The sequence below is a fragment of the Lepisosteus platostomus genome, chromosome 11 (assembly GCF_059453375.1).
Source record: "Lepisosteus platostomus isolate fLepPlt1 chromosome 11, fLepPlt1.hap1, whole genome shotgun sequence".
In the NCBI taxonomy this organism is placed as follows: domain Eukaryota; kingdom Metazoa; phylum Chordata; class Actinopteri; order Semionotiformes; family Lepisosteidae; genus Lepisosteus; species Lepisosteus platostomus.
Genome location: NC_142621.1, coordinates 25102210 through 25119235, shown reverse-complemented (window position 1 = coordinate 25119235; position 17026 = coordinate 25102210). Strand labels below are relative to the sequence as shown.

The window sequence follows — 17026 nt, the reverse complement described above, 5'->3', positions numbered from 1 at the left end:
TTCGACACACTGCAACCACCACCGGCTCCTTGTAGGAGATGTGTCTTATCTGGAAGTGGGGCGCGTCTCTCACTGATGTCAGTGGGAACTCACAGGTGGCCACCCCAGGTGCTAGTTTTTGTTGTGCAGAAACTCTGGCTGTCTCCAGACCCCACCCAATACCAACAGTGTGCTGCCACCTAGGCAATCCCTGTAAAGCTGACTAAAAGACACAGCCAAAACGCGATCCAGCAAAGGCTGGGCTTCAGGGCTCAACCGCGGCTACAAGTCAGTGCCTTCACTAGATGAGTCAGTTGGTAGCGTGATCACATTGCTTAGCTACAACTTCTGTGGGGAACATTGGGGCCATATCAAAATCCCACATACAAAGCACATCATCTCAAAGGTTTATCTCAGAGGATTCAGGCCTGTATGCACTACAAAAAAGTTTATCCTTTTACAGGGAAAAAATGCCGATTTGTACAAATAGAAAAAATATAATACAATATTTTCTGAAGTAGTCATGTGGAGAAATCCACAGAAATTTAAGATGAAATCATTGCACACACAGGTTATGCCATAGATACAAACTCCCTGTGAAGAGTTTGGTTTAAAATAGCAGCACAATACAGTATAGGAGTAGGTTCTTGAGTCAAAGCATCCACTAATAATCTCTTGCTGTTTGCACAACAATTGATAATATACAAATTTGAGTATTTTACAAGTTTTAGTCACCAGAAAAGTGCAAAAAAATCAGTTTACTTCTAATTCTGTTTAAAACTAGCCCAGGACAATATGGTTCTTAAAGAAAGGTTTGCAGATTCACAAAGTAATTAAACAATCAAGGTTTGTAATACAACTGAAACAATCTTTCTCTCTCAGACAGAATGCATCAGCTCATTTAATTTTACTGACCAGATGTAAAACCAAACAACTTTCCTTTGAAACTTTCCAAAGAAACCATGTTCAAGAACAGTGAATAGAAAGATCATATCTGTACACGTCCTGTAAGCTTCCAGTGCCTTCAGAAAATGGCAGTGAAAAAGATCGCTGTACCTGCTGCCTGGACCATGAAAGGTTCTGTAAATGCTTTTTAAGCAACTGTTTTAGTTTGTTTTCTTTATAGTGACAGTGGTCTGAAGGTTTAAAGTCTGGACAGTTAGGTTGCAAAATACATTATGTTGTGCACTGCCAAGTACATGGTAAGGGGTGCATCTGTAGGGCCAAAGTACTGCATTAAGAGGCAGTCCACATTGTACGTAGTTCCCAATATGATTTTTAGAACAGTTTATTTTTATTAGGCTGTTCTGCATGACATCAGTGGTCTATCCTATGGACAGTATGGAGATTAACATATGGACTATAGAGGAGAACTACCATGAAAACAAAACAAAAAACTTGTCACTTGGGGCAACATGTTGCTATGACATCTGAAGATATTTAAATCCAAATTTCTACACAAGATGTGGGATCAGATATTTTCATCCTTCCAATGCTAATCTAATGTTGTCCATGATTAGTTCCATTGATGTTGAAAATGACTTAATTCAGGTTTTGACTGGCTAATGCAAAGCCAGCAGACAGTGGAAGTGGGGAAAAGGTAGCCCCACTTTCAATACAGAGGGTACATCTCTGTGGCTGAAGGTTGCTAGTGGCACAATGCTGCACTAGTTTGTTAAGCAACACAGAAAAGCAATGTGGACAGTTCTCGTGGGAAAGTACAAGCCAGTGCCGTGCAAAACCGCACTACAGCGTCGATCCAGACCTTAACACTGCAAAAGTCTGAGCGCTGGGATAAGCAAAGCAGTACAAGCTAGAGGGCACCTTGGCTGCTAATTCAGTTTCTGTACTGAACAAAGAAAATAAGCAACTGACTCACACATCTATCGAAAAATCCCTCTATCTGTGCTTGAAGAACACAGTTTCAAGATTCTTTAGTCTTTGAAGCCACGCTTAGGCCTAATAATAGAGCAATGCCTGATGTTTGTCAGAATAAGCACCATTTAAATACCTGCAGATTTCAACCAGGGAGAGCTCAGCCTTGTTTTTTTCCTGTGTTCAAAGACAAAGTCCCTACAGCCTGAGGTACATTATAGTCATTCATGTGAGGAGCAATCCTGTAGTTCAGGCAAAATACAGAATACCCCTTTAGGCCATTAAAGCACCACTAGTAATAAAAAGTAGCAGAAATGTTTACAATTTTAGCTAAAAGCCAGAATTAATGCTTTTTAACTCTGAAAGTTTTATAAGCACTACTTTCTTCTCAATGGTTAAAAACCATAACATTTGTAAAAATAAAACTCCAGATATGACAAATTCTTCCAACAAATATTAGGTATAATGCTGCCCATGTTATATACAGTTATAACTTGCAAAGGAAGTAGGTGCACAAGTATGTTTTTACTTGCTTTGTATTTTTAATTTGATAAATTTTGATTTTTCTATATTTTTTTCTTTTCTAAAATATAAAAAGTCCTCAGATTATTAAGTAAAAAGGTTTTGTATTCAGCATTCTCCTTTATACACTTGACTATACAGTGGCTTGCACTCCATTTCATCTCCTGAAACAGTATTAGATGGTATGTACAATGGTAGTGTGACAAACAAAGTCCCCAAATTAACGATCGTAATTTAATGTATTTTCTCAAGCAGGACAGTCTTTCAAACTGGAGCGTTACTCCAACACCATTCAGAACATTCCTTGACTAAGAACATTCAGTTTTATATAGTCCATTGCTTCAGGCTGTTGAACAACTGCTTGAAATTGAGTTTTTATTAATATGTTTGCCTTTGAATATAAATGATTTGACAGATCAGAACTGATTATTTTTCTATGAATGTGACCCCCCCACACACACACACAAATGAAATTAATACACTGTTGTATTTCAATGAAATCACATGGTATTTTAGAAATCACATTTGTATGTAACAATGTAACCGATTCACATTAATACCTTTTAAAGAAAACAGACCCCTCCCCACCACCACCAACCGGAAATCTTTCCAGAAGAAGTTAAGAGGCAAGCTAAATACAGGATTTTGATCCACTTTGGTCAAAACAAAAACAAATTTTGCAAGGACTGTCCCCTTTCACGGTAGTCCCAAAATTCAGAGCCAGCCGGTGTAGAGAAAGAACAGCGGCAAGGCAGATTCTCCAGCAGAAGCTTTCCTCTACAGTCCTTTGAATAAAATCTGGAAACCGCAGCAGGTCAAAGCCATTGACCTGCAAAATCACAGGCCTGCAAGTCTTGTGAATGGCTAGAAAGCACACAAAATGCTTTTCTTTGAACTTCAAGTAAAATTGCATAAGACACACATCCACCAACAGATGAGCCTTGCTTCTTTCTTCCTCATTTGGGATTTGGGATTACCTTGTCAACTCCTTCAATGATTGTCTTCCTCACTGGAGACCTGTGTTGCGACAGACAGCGCCGTGCCCCAGGCCCTGTGTTGCCATGCTACGACGTGCTGTTCTTCATGTGCTGCGTTTGAAGAGGCTTTACATGATACTCATAAATTTTAAGCGCGGGCCCCAGCTTTATCGAAAGCCCAGTCAAGACATCGTTCCGAGTCATTAGCAGCAGGGATTTGCCATCAATTTCCTGGAAGAAAAAACAAAAACAAAACAGATCTCTCTCTAAAAAATGATGTTGATGAAAAGGTTGAAGCAGCAGTGCGGGAAAAGCTCAAAGTGCATCGAACATCATTTGATAATGATGGCGTCCATGACATTGTGGTGACAGAAGAGAATGGGTGTACAAGGTAACTACAGTTTGTTGAAAAAAATCAGACTTTCCCCTTCATCGGTGAAGATCTTTGGATAGTTCCGTATGTACTTCACCTGTTGGCTTTTGGCTCATAATAACTCCAACCCAGGAAGTTTATTTGTTAATTTAAATAGGACTAATCAACAGAGGCTAGCGTGTCAGTTAATTGGTCAGGATCAAAGGTTCCTAAGCTAAATTACGAAATAACCAACAAGGCCTGGGTCTTCAATTTCCTTGATGTAAATTAAAAGTAACAGGGCAAAAGTACAATAAATGGGTGAAAATCATCAGCGGTTCTTTGGATTAACAAGTCATGGCGATCTGGAAAAAGGTGCACAACTGCACAAAGAGGCATCTAGTTCGGCCTGTGGTCTCAGCCCTTTTCAAGTCTTTCCCTCTGACACATTGAAATGTGATCACATTTTTTATTTTTGATTTTATGGGTGGACAGCCTATGACAGCGAAAAGCAGAGATTTCTTTCACCTTCTTAATCATAACCCACATTTCCCTATGACACATTGTAATTATTTGTATTATTCCCATTTGTACTTGCAGCGAAAGCAATTTGCATTAAGGTACACTACTGGACAATAACACTGGTAATGGTAACAGATTTCATTAAGTCAACAAAGAATTAGTGGTAAGCCAAGCATGGTTTGGTGGGCATAAAATAAAATAAAAAGACTATCGAGCAGAATGCAGATATGAATGATTGAGTACTCTGCTGCTGAAAATGTAACACTCAATACTCAAGTGCGAACTCAAAGTCTCAGTTTCCCCATCTCCTATACACTTTTACAGTAAGAGTGAACAGAATATAAAGAAGGGAACAAGATCTACAACATAAAAATTGTCCATATGCATCTCAAAAACTCTAATTTGAATGAATGATATAATGAATGACCATGGACATGCACATTTTTAATTGCTTTTCAAAGTATGTTACATATTTAAGATCTACAGTATATTTAAAGCAATTTACACTTTGAACTGAACCAAGTGCATTTTAACCTAAAAGGCCCCACTTCACTATTAACTTGGCTTTTAAGTTCCTTTCAAACCTTTTGTTACTTTTTCTTTTTGTTTTCTATACTAACTAAATCATTCAGGTACAAAAAATCTAATCTTGGCATGTACAATAAATAAATGAGCCCACGTAAAGTACATTAATATATTTCTGTGTCTTTAGACTTGTGTAATCAGTTTCAATCTTCACAGTACAATGAATGTAATTTTTAGTAAACAAAGTAGCATAAATGTCTATAGTAATGTCTATCTTTTCAAATGTGCTATTGTTCCATTAACGTCTGGAAATGCAGAAACTCTGACCTGCAGATGTATGCTGGCAATGAGTGACTGTTTTTATTTATAGTTTATGCCTCTGCTACCTGCGTGCAACACTCTAGTCTTCATTAAATATAAGCTGCTAGGCATTTGTTTAGCCTTGAATTTTCCTGCACTGTCTTGAAATAGCTGATGGTTCTCTGGACCGAAACACTTGTCAATGTCGCTAACCTCCTGTATATATGGAGAAGATATTCCAGCAGCAGAAATGACAAGAGTTTGACTTCAGAAGACAAAAAAGAGAACTTGAACTTGTATTCAAGGGGTTACGTACACTGGGCATGATTCCAGAGAGCGCCCAGTGAGCCTATTTTTCAGCACTCTCATCTTAGCAGCAACCCAAGCACAGAATCACGTTGTGGGTTTGTGGTTAGCCAGACTGCGGGCATAAAATACGAGCTGCATTAACTAAAAGGTCATTCATCTTCAGCCCTCACTCAGTCACTGCAATGTCATATGACATACAAATGGATCATTTTGGGAGGTCTCTCGGCACGTGCAGGCAGGAGGAAGCGTGTTATTAAATCCCCTGTACTGTTCCCGTACAAAAAGCAGTCATTCAGGACACAGTGAGGAGAATGACACCTTACGACGTGACCCCCGTTTCTAGGGAAGGCAAGTTTGTCCCGGTTTTTCTCTTTACCAGTTTCATCACTTCCAATAATAGGGGAATAAATAAAAGTAAATGCTTCTCAACACTGAGCCAGGAGCATATTTTTGACTGCCCCCCTTTTTTCCTTTGTGGAAAACTCAATTACAATAGGTGTCTCAACATCTGCAAAGTTTACATTTCTGAATTTGCATATACGGTTCGGTCTGGTGAGTGAGGTCTTGGATGGAAGAGGGATGAAACCAAGCCCAAGGCCTGTTAAGCACAACTTTCAAATGAGCAGCACAACAGATTAGGATTGTAAAACACATCAATGTTATCAATGTTATTTTAAGTCTGCCAAATCAGCAGTACTTAATTATCATACTGTATAAGGGAGGGTTATTTATGTCTTTAACCATACATATACTGTAGTACATTATGCAATGGTATAGGGAATTTAGTTATGCAAATGAAGCTATTCGCAATGGTTCTTTGCACTGAACCTTGCTAATGTAGAGACCCAGAATATGCGCATGATTTACATCTACTTACTGGAGCCACCTTAAAGGAGGCTTGTAGGAAGGGGACTGGAGGACAATGAAACATACTGTAAATATTTTATAGTTTCGACAGTGCAGAGTAAAAGTTTGTGAACCCCCAATATCGTTATGTGAATTTCACTTTTTTCTCTTCTTCAATTGGTAATAATTAATAATAAATTATTAATTGCTTACACTTGCTTACTATTGCTTACATAGCGCTTTTCTGAGCACTCCACTCAAAGCGCTTTACAGGTAATGGGGATTCCCCTCCACCACCACCAATGTGCAGCATCCACCTGGATGATGCGACGGCAGCCATAGTGCACCAGAACAATCACCACACATCAGCTGTCAGTGGGGAGGAGAGCAGAGTAATGAACCCAATTCATAGATGGGGATTATTAGGTCATGCTTGGTAAAGGCCAATGGGAAATTTGGTTAGGACGCCGGGGTTACACTCCTACTCTTTTCAAGAAAGGCCCTGGGATTCTTAATTACCACAGAGAGTCAGGACCTTGGTTTCATTTGAAAGAGCGCCTTTTTACAGTATAGTGTCACTATCCTGGGGCATTAGGACCCACATGGACCACAGGGTGAGCACCCCCTGCTGGCCCCACTAACACCTCTTCCAGCAGCAACCTTAGCTTTCCCAGGAGGTCTCCCATCCAGGTACTGACCAGGCTCACAGCTGCCGAGCTTCAGTGAGCTGCCAGAGTTACAGGGTGACATGGCTGCTTGCTATCTTCTAAGTCTTAAATAAACTCAAAAAGGTTTACATTTACCAATTCAATGTTTTTCTGCGAGGTAATGGTGTATGAAGTACAACACAAAATCAGTGGTTGTGACAAAAGTGAACACGTAGTTTACTTAGCAAAATCACATGTGAAATTTGAACCAGGTGGTAAATAATAGGGGCAACAGGGAAAAAAGGACTGAGTATGGGCAGGCCTGTCCTAAATAATGGTTAGAAACTAATGAGTGTGGTGTTCACCATATTGGTAAGTGGAAACACATCATGCCACAATCAAAGGAAATTTACATTACAAAATTATTTTTAAACATTTGGGGCTCCATCCATTCACTGTCTACAAATGGAAAATATTCTAGACAATGCTGACTAAAGATTGAAGACTTCTTCAAGAACAACCCTGAAAACTATCTAAGATGTCAAAAGAAAGCCAGACGAACAGCTAAAGATCCGCAGACCTCTGTCACTGCAGCTAAGGACATTGCGTTTGACTTAGGGGAAAAAAAACTGTATGGGAATGGTTTTCAGGCAAGGACAGCCAGGAAAAACCATGGCTCTCTAAAATGAGCACTGCATCCTGTCTGAGGTTTGCCAAAGAGCACCTGGATGATCCACAAGAATACTGAAAGAATGCTCTTTGGACAGACAAATCAAAAGTAGAACTTACTGGTCACACAGAAAAATGTTTTGTGGGCAAAAACTAAACCAAAAACTGAAGAACCTTATCTAGACCGTCAAGTACAGTATGAAAGTGGGAGGATAATGACTTGAGGCTGCTTTGCTGCCTCAGGACCCAGGCGGTTTGCAATCACTGACAGAAACAGAATTGCATTGTATCAGCAGATTCTTCAGAAGAATATCAGGCCATCTATTTGTCAGCTGAAGCCGAGCTGAAACTGGGTCATGTGACAAGACAAATATACAAGCGGATCTGTAACAGAGTTCCATAGAGGGGCTGAAGAGATTTTGCCTTGTGGATCGGCCAAGTTAAAGACTGGACTTAATCCCATTTGAAAGACATTTCCTGTAACTGTCCTTGCTGCTCCAAGAGGTGTGAGTGACTGAATCTAAGAGTTCAAATACTTATTCCTTAGTGAATAGTTACTGTTGGATCATTTTGCTAATTAAGGAATTCAAATAAATCTTATGTCTTTGTGTTACATATTTATATATTTTGTGTTTCAGGGTTTATATTTATCTTTTATAAAGACTTTCTTGAAGCTCTAATAGAGGTTAGGCCTTAAAATATAAAAAATAATACAGATTAGCCAAGGGGGTTCACAAATGGTGTTCGGCACTGAAAAGAAGCTTGTACTGCAAGTTGAATTTGCAAGGTGCTAACTTGGTTTCAAAGTATTTCCTTATCCTGCTGTTCCTAAATCTACCCTATTCAGAACTGAAAACACATAGAAGTATCTATGCTGGGTAAAATGTTGCTGGCTAAAATCATCTGCTCATGATAAACTAAAGCTTGACAAGGATAGAACTTAGTTGGCATGAACAAACACTGTGGTGTGGCAGTTAGCACTTTTGCCTCAAGGGACTTGAGCCCTGGGTTTGATTCTGACCTGAAGAACTGTGTGGAGTTTGCATGTATCCTCCAATTTTTCCTACAAAGTTTTTTTCCAGGTGCTCCAGTTTCCTCTCAACTCTCAAAGACACCCTGGCTAGGTTAACGTGCCTCTAAACTGTTTTCTGAAATAACAGACCGATTTCCTGTCCAAGGCATAATCCCACTTGGTGCCAAATGCTTTAAGGATGGACTCTGAGATGCTGCAACACACACAGCTTTCTGATACTGAACGGTTATATAAGATAGGGCAGGAACACTTAAAAAGTGTTCACAATTTAATCATGCTTCAGAAGTCTTGATATACTGAACAGAGGTTTTTTATGTCTGTGTTGGATAATTTGTCATTGAAAAGGATGTTTTTCTAATCATTTCGCCTTACATTAGTGACCGTTTAACACATTCCATGAGAAAAGATGCTGACAAAAGTACTTTCCAAATGCACTCCTAAAGAAATGACAATTTGAACAATTCCTTTTGGGAGCCTGATGTCTGCAGCAGAACCAGCAGGGAACAACTTCAAGTTCAGAACAAAAAAAAATCTTCTAGGAAAGCCTCAACAGACTGTTGGACCTCTTAGGAACAATTAAAAACTTTGTGCAAAAAACATGAATTCAAACTAAAACAGAAAGAACTGTCATTGAAGTAATGAAACCCTTTATATTGTTTTCTTACATATTTGTCTTTTAATGTGCGATGATAACATCACCTCTTTACTGTATGCAAGATGAAAGTCATGCAGCTTGGGAACAGGTGAATACCTGCAATTCTCACATTCAAAGAACAGTTTCTCTGAGCAGAACAAAAAGAACCCCTTTAAAGCTTAACCAGGAGAAACAGAAGTGACAGCAAAACAACTTTCTGTGATAATCTAAAGTATATGGAGCTTCTAAAAGGTCAGGTCTTATTGTTTTCAAATCTTAACCACTATGTATTTGACAAATATGCGTGTTTAGTATTATACATCTAATCTCCACAAAGAAAACACAAGAACAGAAAAACCTTAATTCGAATATTTAAACAGCTCTGTATACCCTAATAATAGAAACACTTTGAAATGCATGGACACAACTAGGAAAACATCAAGTACTGTAGTCCACACAGCAAAAATACTATAAAAACCCTTATTTAAATCTGCATAACTTTCATCACAAAGGATCTCAAAGTGCTTCATGTAACTCAGTTAAGAACTGAAGTGCAATATCCTCTTATGTGTCCAGCAGCTTTTATTCATCAGCACTCCCATTACATGACAGGAGGCGTGAAAAAATTACTTCAGCACCTGAATTAAGAGGGGCATTTAGAGTGACCAAATCATGCAAGCTGTAAGTGGAATTTAGTCAGGAGCATGGGGTTAACACCCTTACTCCTTCAAACAGTCCCTAGGGTTCTATAATGACCACATATTCAGGCTCTTGGTTTAATGTCTCATCTAAAGAATGTACCTACTCGAATAAAGCAGCTCAGGTGGGTAGCTGCGCCAGCATGTGTAGGCTGCAAAGGAACATTTGTAGGTTTCGTTTCACACCTCTCCTCACCTCTCTCGACCTCGCACCACTTGATTGGCCACTCTGCCTCTCCCCTGCTCCTCTCTCCTGGCTTTTGTTTTCCCATGCTATATCATCTTTGCTGCCTGCCCCATCTTTCTTACACCCGAAGAAGGCTCCCCAGCTGAAACGCTGTGTTTTCTTTCTTCTCTTTTCAGTAAGGAATAAAACTCCTACTTGTTCCTTTACTCTAATAAAGTATCCCTAGGGAACTGGTTGGAAAACTCTTGTCCATGAAGAAATGTCACCTAGTGATTCACTACTGCAACTCACAGTATACAGTATTTTACCATATGGGTGGTATATTACAGTAAACCAAAAAACATATACTGTACCTTGCATACTGACACTTCGATGAGGTCTTGAATGCTGAGGTGCTTAATTCAGGTATTGGCCATTTATCTCAGGTTAAGTTAATGCGTTTTTTAGCCATTTCCAAAATAGTAAAAAACTGCATTGCATATCTTTAATGAAAACATCAGAGACGTCTTATGCTCCATTTGATTCAGCATGCTACTGCACATGCTTACAGCACAACTGTAATATTATTCATTTTACCATTATTCCACCTTGGAGAAATATTGGTAAAAGCAGCAATTTACTGCACTTTTTGTCTCCTGCACTGTAGTCACAAACTAGCCCAGTTGGCACCCTTTGGTTGAATACATGGAAGAAGCAGCTCATTTAGGATAATTTAAACAGAAATGAGTCCTGCCCAGCAATGAAAGCCATTTTATCCACTGATGTAACAATGAACTTTCACTGCACAGCTATCTGTCAGTTTCTGTCTATGTTGTGGCTATAAAGCACTACTGAGAAGGAAGGGAGACAGAAAGAGATGGGATGTTTCCCAACCTGGTCCTGGAAAGCAATGGCTTGCTCCTCAAATCCTGCGGCTTTAAAATAATTGACGACATCTGATACAGCCCATTCCTGAGGGTCAGGGAGCTGCCCATTCTCCACAGGGCTGCAACACAAGAGAAAGATTTGTATTAGGAAGGAACAGCAGTGGACACAACAAATCTTCGAGCGGGTAGATGACAGAAGATGACGGTTCTTTCGGGTGTCTGCTCTGCAATGTATAAAAGCCGTAACACAAACAAAGCAGAGTTATTCATCATTTCTTTCTCCATTGCCATTTCCTGCAGATGTGCCTACGTAACAGCTGCTTGCTGAAGGTCTCCACACATCTATGGCTGTACTGATAAAACAGGATTTATGTGTAAACCGGGTGATAAAAGTAAAACTCCAAACAGCCAGTCACAATCGGCTTAGTATGAAAATTGACCTTTGCGAGAGCATACACTAAATTCAGAAAGTCAAGGAAACTAGTGGAAATCTAACTGGTGTGAAAACTGCAAATAGGTTTTGGCTTAACTGCACGTGAAAACTGAGGTTCCTTTCTGTCTGCACCCATCTCCAGTTCATCCTCCACCAAGCAATTTCTTTCTGAAAAAGCTGTAGAGGTGAAACTGATAATAAGATCATGACAACAATTACCAATGAGGAGGACATTTAGCCCATCAAACCCCTTTGGTGGTTAACAGTTATTTGACCCAAGAATCTCATGCAGACTTCTCTTGAAAGAATCCAGGGTATCAGCTCAAACAACAGCTTTGGGTAGTTTGTGCTATACTGCACAGCCCTTTTGTCTCTTAACATTTTCTTTAAAACTAAATTTTCTTTTACATTTGGCCTAATTGATTTCTCAAACAATCTGGGATATTGTTAAATTTTTTTTGCTTTTGAGTCAATTCAAACTCCTGCCAACTGTCAGAAGGAACCTTCAGTTTCCTCAGAGAGCTTGTTCAGTCATGTCAGTGGCAAAGACACAGCCCACTGAGTTCTACAACAGCATAAAATTAAAAGAAAGCAGTGTAGGGCACTGTTTGTCCCAGCCTATTGCTATTTTACAACAATTCCTCTCCAATTCTCTATATCTCAAGGCAAAAGTCTCTTGGAACGTAATTAATGTACCACAGCAAGGTGACTGGAAGAACACAGAACAAGAGGGAAAGGAGTACAATCCAACATATTAAAAAAATAATTAAAAGACTTAATTCTTACATCAGCCTCTGAGTAAAGACACATCAGCCCAGTAGCAACAAATGAGAACTAACCCCAGATTTCTCCCTATAAAACCCAGGCTATAAGGCTCAGTTCTAATCACGCATTAAATGATCAGAAAATGCTTCATTTGAGAGCTATTATACTGTAGTGAAGCATATTTAATGGACAAAATCGAATTGCTATGGAAGTGCCACTGAAAATTAGCTCAGTTATATATAGCCTCTGAAAACCCACCATGTGCACATATACCCTGTGGGCTGGATATATGATCTGGTTCATGTCATATTGCTAATCCAGGATGTTAGAACAACTTGGGAAGTTTGATGCCAAGTTTGAAAGAAAGGACAAGCCACTTCATCTGAATGGTTTGGAAGGGTTTAAATCTTTTATAAGACAGATTTAGATCTTTTATAAGAGAGATTTGTCTCACCTGTGCCTTCCAGTTAATTCATCTTACAGATGTACTCAATGAAAACCCTTAATTACCAATGTGCTTGTAACTTCCAATCTAGAAAAGTTTTGATTTAATCTAGGTCTTAGTCTATGTACAGCAACAATGTCCAAAAAGATGTCTTTTGAGGTCTTTTCCGGGGTTGCTAGAAGAAATGCTGTTTCATGTAACTTAATGACCTTTAATTTCCATTTGCAAAATGACAAACTATGTAATACATGAATTCCTTAGAACCAAGCACACTGGAATTCGGGACTGCATAAGAAATGCTAACAAATGTACTAACAAAAAAAAGCTATGGTATAAATATGTGAACAATTATTTGGAAATCTGCCTAGTAGCATACATAGTTTACGTTTATGATTGAGTTTCGTAACTTATTTAAGATGAAAACATTCAGGCCAAAGTTATGTGCTTCAAAACAACACATTACCTATTTTAACCATGTTTCTAGATTGGTGTGTTTTAATATTAATGAAAACAGGAATGAAAAAAATGAATTAAGATTTTTTGTATGATATTTTTAAACTGAAAGAAGAATGTGTTAGATTTGTCTTCTACAACTTACTGTTCTTTCCACAGAACTGCACACATGAATAGCTTCTGTATATTCATCTGGAGGCTCATTAAACATCTGTGTCGGTTTTGTTCAAATAAAAAAACGTGATACACAATACAAACAGTGCCACACTGTGAAGAGAAGACTCATTTTACCTGCAGCTGTTAGTTTTGTTATAAATATCAAATGTGCTTCAACATTTTTTGACAACATTCCAATAATTCTAAAACCGATCGTTCTTTCCAATATTTTCAACATTTTCCTTCCTGGAAACCTGTAGGGTAAAACAAACTTATGAATACTTGCTTTCGATCCAGGGCCTAACTTGTTCTGTAGCAGAAGAACAAAACAAAATCAATGTTTTAGTGGGAAAAAAAGGCATTTTGATCCTTCAACATTTTTTGCCAGATCCTGACAGCAGGGATTTGCTAAAGGCTACAGCAGACAGACTGATCCAGCAGGCAAAACATCTGTCACAACCCTTGCAATGCTCACACTAATTTACTTCAAAAGGCATACCTACAATACACTGCCATTCATGCTGGTACTTTTCATATGTTCAACTGATATCCTCACAAATGTTAGGAAGGTATTTTGTTAAAGTAAATAAATGCTATACCCATTTTTAGACAAAAATGAAGGTTTCGAAATCTACACAGTTCCCCAGCATTAGCTGGTATGAATATAAACATGTTATGGTCTATCCAAAGTTGTATTTCACACCTGTCCTCTTCTCGTTTGGCCTTTTCTAGAGGTGTTCCAAGTACTGTTTCTGAAAAAGGCCTGCACCTCCTTCCAGCCCCACTGGACACTCCCCTCAAAGAGCTTTACAGGTAATGGGGACTCCCCTCCACCACTAGCCAATTCATAGAGGGGGATTAGGAGCCCATGATTGGTAAGGGAAATTTGGCCAGGACGTTGGGGTTACACCCCTACTCTTTTTGAGAAACGGCCTGGGATTTTTAATAAACACAGAAAGTCAGGACCTTGCTTTTACGTCTCATCCGAAGGACGGCACCTTTTTACAGTACATTGTCCCCATCACTATACTGGGGCATTAGGACTCACATAGACTGCAGGGTGCAACAGCGTATGTCAAAAGAATTTAACAGTAATCAAAACATTTCCTTCAAAATGGTGCTGAAATTGTAGAACTCAATTTTATCCACACCAGCTTTTGCTTTCAAAGGTATGCACTTTCAGAGTTTGCCTTCCTTCTCCAAATGCAGCTGCCTCCTTTTGAAAACATGACATATTATGAGAAGTAACTTTTCACCCTGTTATTGTGCTGAAGGGGCATTTTTAAGCAAACAAAAAACCTTTGACCAAGAGGAAAAGAGAGATCCTGCTTTGTTTAATATCTACATGATATTATAAAAAACCATTACATATTCTTCTGCCTTCAGCCTCATGGAATCAACTAAGATTCATTTCTGTTCAGGACTTTCCACAGTACACAATAAAATAATGTCAAAATTAAAATCGCTTACTTTTTGATGTCCACTGAGCCATTTGCCTTGTTCTCCATGCCACCTGGAACAAAACAAAAACCCAAGACAGTTATTGTGAGTGACCATTCACATGCCTCACAAAAAATGTAAAGTTCTCAGGAACATTATGAGGAAAATAGTGCTTGCTCTAACATTTGTGTAATACTCTGCAATGCAAATTCAAATTCTCTAAATTTAAGGTTTTAAAGGAATAGCAATTCTGATGCTTTTCAAAACAGAATAAGCCAAGAAAAAAAAAAGATTATTTTGATCTGGAAAACTGTTGATCAAATCCATTTTTGGCCCAGAAATAATTTAGTGGCACTCAGAACATCTTGCAAGGTTCAGGTGGGATGGGGAATTGTGAAGTTAGGCATGATGCATCACAAGAGGAAGCAGTCTAGGGAGTGCAGTCATTCTCTTATCTCAGTTACACTGCTCACTTCCTCATTTCATCATTGACTGAGGAGAAAGTTTTGGGATTAAAAGGTTATTCTTCCTATACAAACCCTCACAATCTTTTTTTGAAAATGTGGTGATATATTTAAAAGCCTGCTCTGCTATTACAGAGACAGAGAAAGAGGGAGGGAGAGAGAGAGAAGGAACATGCATAATTTGACTGGAGCGTCGTCTCATTTGTGAGCCAATCTTCTGTGCACTTTGAAGGAAAACCAAAACAAAACAAAACCCACCTATACAGATTTAATCAAGAAAATGATGTTCTCTTCATGAGAACACAAATAACTTCCTAGGTATCCCTTCAATAAGAAGGCAGATTTTTTTTACAGTGAGTAAAAAAACAGCTTGGATTTCAGCCAAATTGACATCACAAACCACACATTGCCTGCGCCAACTGCCTTACTGTATGTCTCTATGGCTGATTTTTTAAAGAGACAGCTCATCTAGTCAAAAGATTTTAAAAAAAGCTTACTCCTGCTGCAGAAGCAAGGCTATTGTTTCTTATAATATCTACTGATGACTGTACAGCAAAATAACCTTGTCTCCATCTTGACTTTAGAACAGAAATATCTTCAAAAAACAAACCATATGGCTCTTCATGGCTGTGCTCAGTGCTTAGGTTGTTAAAAATCCAGTGAATGGAGAGTGGAGATGGAGATTGTAAAACAGGGGTGTCGACCTGCTTAAAAAACCTTTTAAAACAAGGAATAGTGGAGCAAGATGTGTTTAATTTTTAAACTTATCAGCTTCCAACTGAATTCTAGAACCCCTTTTCAAAACTACACTAAATTTGTTTTATTCTCTTTTTCAGAAAATTAATAATTTTCTATATTCCCACACTCTGCTCTTTTAAATACACGCATAAGACATACAAGCACAGTACATTAGGTGAGACCTTATGGTATAAATAATCAAACTGAAAAATTAATACACACAATAAATAGGACACAGAGGAGATAGCTGACAGCTGTATATTGACCTTATCAGCAATAATTGTCATCAGCAATAATAATTCACACAGAGCCATTCATAAATGTTACTGACCAAGCAGCACTGAAAAAAATGAACATATTCATGAATCACAAGATACTAAGAAAGAGCAAAACACTATCCTCTGTTCTTCCTAACCAGCTGTGCTGAAATCCATGCAGGATTCACAAACTGTGATTAAACATTCCGTGAATATATATATATATCTATAAATAACACTACACAGTCATGAAAACATTAGCCCACAAAATGTAGGATTCTTTTAGATTTACGCATTGCCTTGAAACCCTGCTGTCAGCCTCCCAACAAATAGCAAGACCTCTGGTTATGATGAACAGGAAACCACTCTGGCAAGAAGCACACATTGACTTCCACAGAAAATGATTTAACTCATAAAGAATCCTACTTCCTTCATCTTGTCGTCTCTGGTCCATTTTTCTTCATTGTGCAGGTTTTACAGATCTACTGAAAGGACTGTGCCCTGTGGATTGCAGGGCATGCCCCTTGTCTCATGGAATAAAACACTACCAAGCTGCTGAACCATTGCATTACAGACCAAATGAAAAGTATAAATATTGCTACTGTTGTATGGTGTTGCCCTATAAAGTAAAATAGCATTGAGGCTTAATCACCACATTTTTCCCCCTGCACAACTATGAGATGTTCAAGCTAGGAGGTGACTGAAAATGTTATTTTGATCTGCAGGTTTGATGTAACTCATGTGCATGTAAAAATGTGCATTTTTGAAGGAAATGGCTTAATCTTAAAGCAGGAATCCCACATCTACACTTTGCCAATTCTATCCAATTCCGGCCCCTGAGAGTTTGTCCTTATCCCCATAATGGAGACCCATCTTATTCTTGGGGAGAATTCTGTGCCATTGCAGAACCAGATATCAGATGAGGGACAGTAAC

At 38.6% G+C, this 17026-nt stretch overlaps 1 protein-coding gene across 2 annotated transcripts in view; it reads right to left on the bottom strand.

The window, feature by feature from the left end:
* Nucleotides 1-2596: 2596 nt before the first annotated feature.
* samd13 (sterile alpha motif domain containing 13) overlaps nucleotides 2597-17026 on the bottom strand; it is a 29542-nt gene continuing 15112 nt past the window's right edge. For both annotated transcript variants that reach the window (XM_088597579.1, XM_088597580.1), the window contains 3 exons: nucleotides 14664-14706; nucleotides 10949-11060; nucleotides 2597-3584 (listed from right to left, as the gene is read on the bottom strand). In XM_088597579.1, coding sequence (XP_088453705.1) covers nucleotides 3441-3584; nucleotides 10949-11060; nucleotides 14664-14706 — 299 coding nt within the window. In that variant the 3' untranslated portion in view covers nucleotides 2597-3440. The remainder of the gene's footprint in view (nucleotides 3585-10948; nucleotides 11061-14663; nucleotides 14707-17026) is intronic.